Raw genomic sequence first — 3,080 nt, 5'->3', positions numbered from 1 at the left:
AAATCTAATTTCAAAAATTTTATTGCAAACACCGATAATCATAATTAATTATTAGTCTTGAGTTTAGTTCAATAGAAAAACTTCACCAGTTATGGACCCAAAAAAAATGCACGAGTAACACGACTAATTTTTATTTTTTTTGAAATGTTCCACGAGAGTAGAGATTCAGGGAATGAAGTATAGGAAGCATGCACATTTCTATGGAATGGCGTGTTAATGTGTCTGATATTTTTAAGACATGATATGTTTTAGATATGTGTCAAATACTACTTTATTATGTTGTAATTAAAAAATATTTTTGACTTGGACTCTTCTCTACACGACTTGAACGCAAGTCAAGAAAGTAAAGGAATGCCTACTCTTAACGAAGCACTTCTCAAACATTCTTTCCATAAAAAAGTTTAAAAAATTAAGAAAAAACAAATTTAACTAGTTATTTTAATGTGTTTGTGCACTTTTTTTAGACTTATTTTCATAAGACTTAACTAGTTATTTTAATGTGTGTGTGATCTTCCTGTGTCCTTTTGAACATTAATCATGTCTTTTGTATTTGTGCCTGTACCGTATCCGGTGTATGTAGGAGTCGGTATTTCATAGATAATACTTAATTTGAATTTCATTGCACAAATTTTCAATGATGATAGTAAAATTATTTAAGATTACTCACTCTTCAAAATAATATATGTTAAAGTGGAAAATAGGCAAAATTAAGTAATTAACTAAAGTGGACCCTTTGGGGGACAAGGGGTTGTTCAACCTATGATTTAACCACTAGTAGCGTGTATACTTTAGCATGATCAAATTGGTTAGGATTTTGATCTCTCCAGAGAATCACATACCCAGACACACACACAAGGATGCAAGTCAAACTCATTAGTCCTTTTCCTCTCCTAAATTTGTATTAAAGAGCTTAATCACATAAACAAATCCTGATCTGCCTTAAACCCCAGATAAAATCAAAACAATGGTCCATAATTGTCCTGGTTCTCTTCGTTTGTTGTGTTTACCTGTCTTCGATGAGGCTCCTTCTCTGCAATGATTTCTTCTATTCCACTTTGTCATCTTGCTAATTGTTATTTATTTCTTTACTCTAGAGGACCAAGTAAAAAGGGTCACAAAATTACACACATGATCATCTTCTTGTATATTTGGCAAGCTCAAAGTCACAAGTTAAACCACACATGATCATCTTCTTGTATATTTGGCAAGCACAAAATTACACACACTTAGCAAATCCATTCACATCTTAGCAAAATTCATTCACGTCTTTGGTGTACCCCATATCATCATCTTGAGAAACATGAGCAGTGAAAATCATCACCATCCCCATCATTACTTTTACCATCAGAACCTGCATATCCATCACAGAAGCACATTCCTGCCAATGCTATGTTCAAGGCCATCAATCAAAGATGTGAGTCTTCCACAGTGGAGAGACCCACCAGGATCCTTCTCCAATGACCCTTTGTCCCCAAGAATTGGTTGCATGGGTCAGGTGAAGAGGCACAACAAAATAGTTGGACTACTCACCACCAAAAGTAACACCGCCAACAACATCTCCATTTCCCCTAGTGTTAAGTATTCCAAGCTCAAAAAACTCTTCTCGGGGAAAAACTTAGGCACAAGCACCATCAATGCTGCTACTGCTCCTACTGCCTCCAGCTGTGGAAGTAGGCCGCGAGGGACGGTGAATAGCACAAATGTGCCAAGGAACCACAAGCACAGGAGTAGTAGAAATGAGAATGTTGTTCCCATAAGCATTGAAAATATGGATCCTCCTCTACCTGTGATCAAGAGAGTGCAGAAGCCAGAGGAAGAAAGACAAGTGGATAATCTTTGGAAAAGAAGATCAGGTGGGGCTGCATTGAAGAGTTTGCAGCTTCAACAGATTCACCATTCAAGACATCATCCTCAGCTTACAAGTGTTTGAGGGGTGATCAGATAAGAAGAAGCAAAACTCTTCTTTTTTTTCTCTGTCACTTGAAAATTTTATATCAGATATGATCTAAATGGCATGTTTTTAGTTTTCGTGCTGTTTGATTTCCTGTAGCATCTCAAAAGGAGATGGTGCAGAATATTCTAGTTATATTGTATACAATATATCAGAGAATAGTTTATAGATCCATGCTTGTATGTGTTCCAAAATTAACCAAAAGAACCTACAATTGAGGTTTCTTTGTAAAAGTGGCAGGATTTGTGCTAAGAAATTGGCAAAATTGGTTTTGGTTTCTTCACATTCAAATTGTGATCTAGAAAATACCATGAGTGGCAAAACATATCAGCAACATGATGCAGACAATTGATCACATTACGAGCATCAGTGTCTCACAAAGGAAAGCCCTAGTTCATTAATGAAATTAATGATTTATTATGATGGATAAAGTGGTAAGAGCAATATTTAATGTAGAAAGGTCAACCATGGAAACGTCATTTGGCAACAAAATGCTACTGAATTGAATTTTAGTCTTCAGGAACAAAAACCAACTATGTCAAGCAAGGAATTAATTTCTCAATGTTCACTTCCAAAAGCAACTCATCACAATATTGTTTCTTAAGAATTTGGGCTTAGGATCTAACTCAATCCCACAAAACATCTGTATAGTGAGGACTGTCCAAGCCTTATCAACATCCGTCATATCTCTAGTCAATGTAAATTCTCAAGATTGTTCAAAGAAACATGAAATTCATCAATGAAAATTGTGGACTTGTATTTTCAATTCAGGTTCTGAAGCTGATGCAGGGGCAAGGCAGAACATAATGATGGCACTTAAATACAATTTTTATCAGTGAACAAACCAGTAGCTCCTGTTGCTAGGTAATAGGTAAGCTATAAAATGCAGAAAATGTTAATTAATTACCATCAAATTATGCGGAAGTGCGTGTTGAATCAGTCCAAGGCTATGGCCAATATGGAGTTCAACTTCAACAGGTGGCATACCAACCTCAATCCGTGACATACAACCACCAATCTCATGAGTAACCTTTCTATATATTGGTTTTACAAAGCATATGGCATTTATTATTTATTAGCAATAAAGAAAGAAGTACATGTTGGGAATTTGTAATAAACCTTATAAAAT

General features: G+C 35.5%; 1 protein-coding gene across 1 annotated transcript; it reads left to right on the top strand.

The window, feature by feature from the left end:
• The first annotated feature begins 845 nt into the window (after window positions 1-845).
• LOC114380905 lies at window positions 846-2,234 on the top strand. Its single transcript, XM_028340022.1, has one exon. It carries the CDS (start codon window positions 1,301-1,303, stop codon window positions 1,928-1,930), a length of 630 nt encoding a protein of 209 aa, XP_028195823.1. The 5' UTR covers window positions 846-1,300; the 3' UTR covers window positions 1,931-2,234.
• Window positions 2,235-3,080: the final 846 nt, after the last annotated feature.

This window comes from Glycine soja, chromosome 13, assembly GCF_004193775.1.
Source record: "Glycine soja cultivar W05 chromosome 13, ASM419377v2, whole genome shotgun sequence".
NCBI lineage: Eukaryota > Viridiplantae > Streptophyta > Magnoliopsida > Fabales > Fabaceae > Glycine > Glycine soja.
The sequence above is the reverse complement of the archived record's forward strand: the minus strand, read 5'-3'. Positions and strand labels throughout refer to the sequence as shown.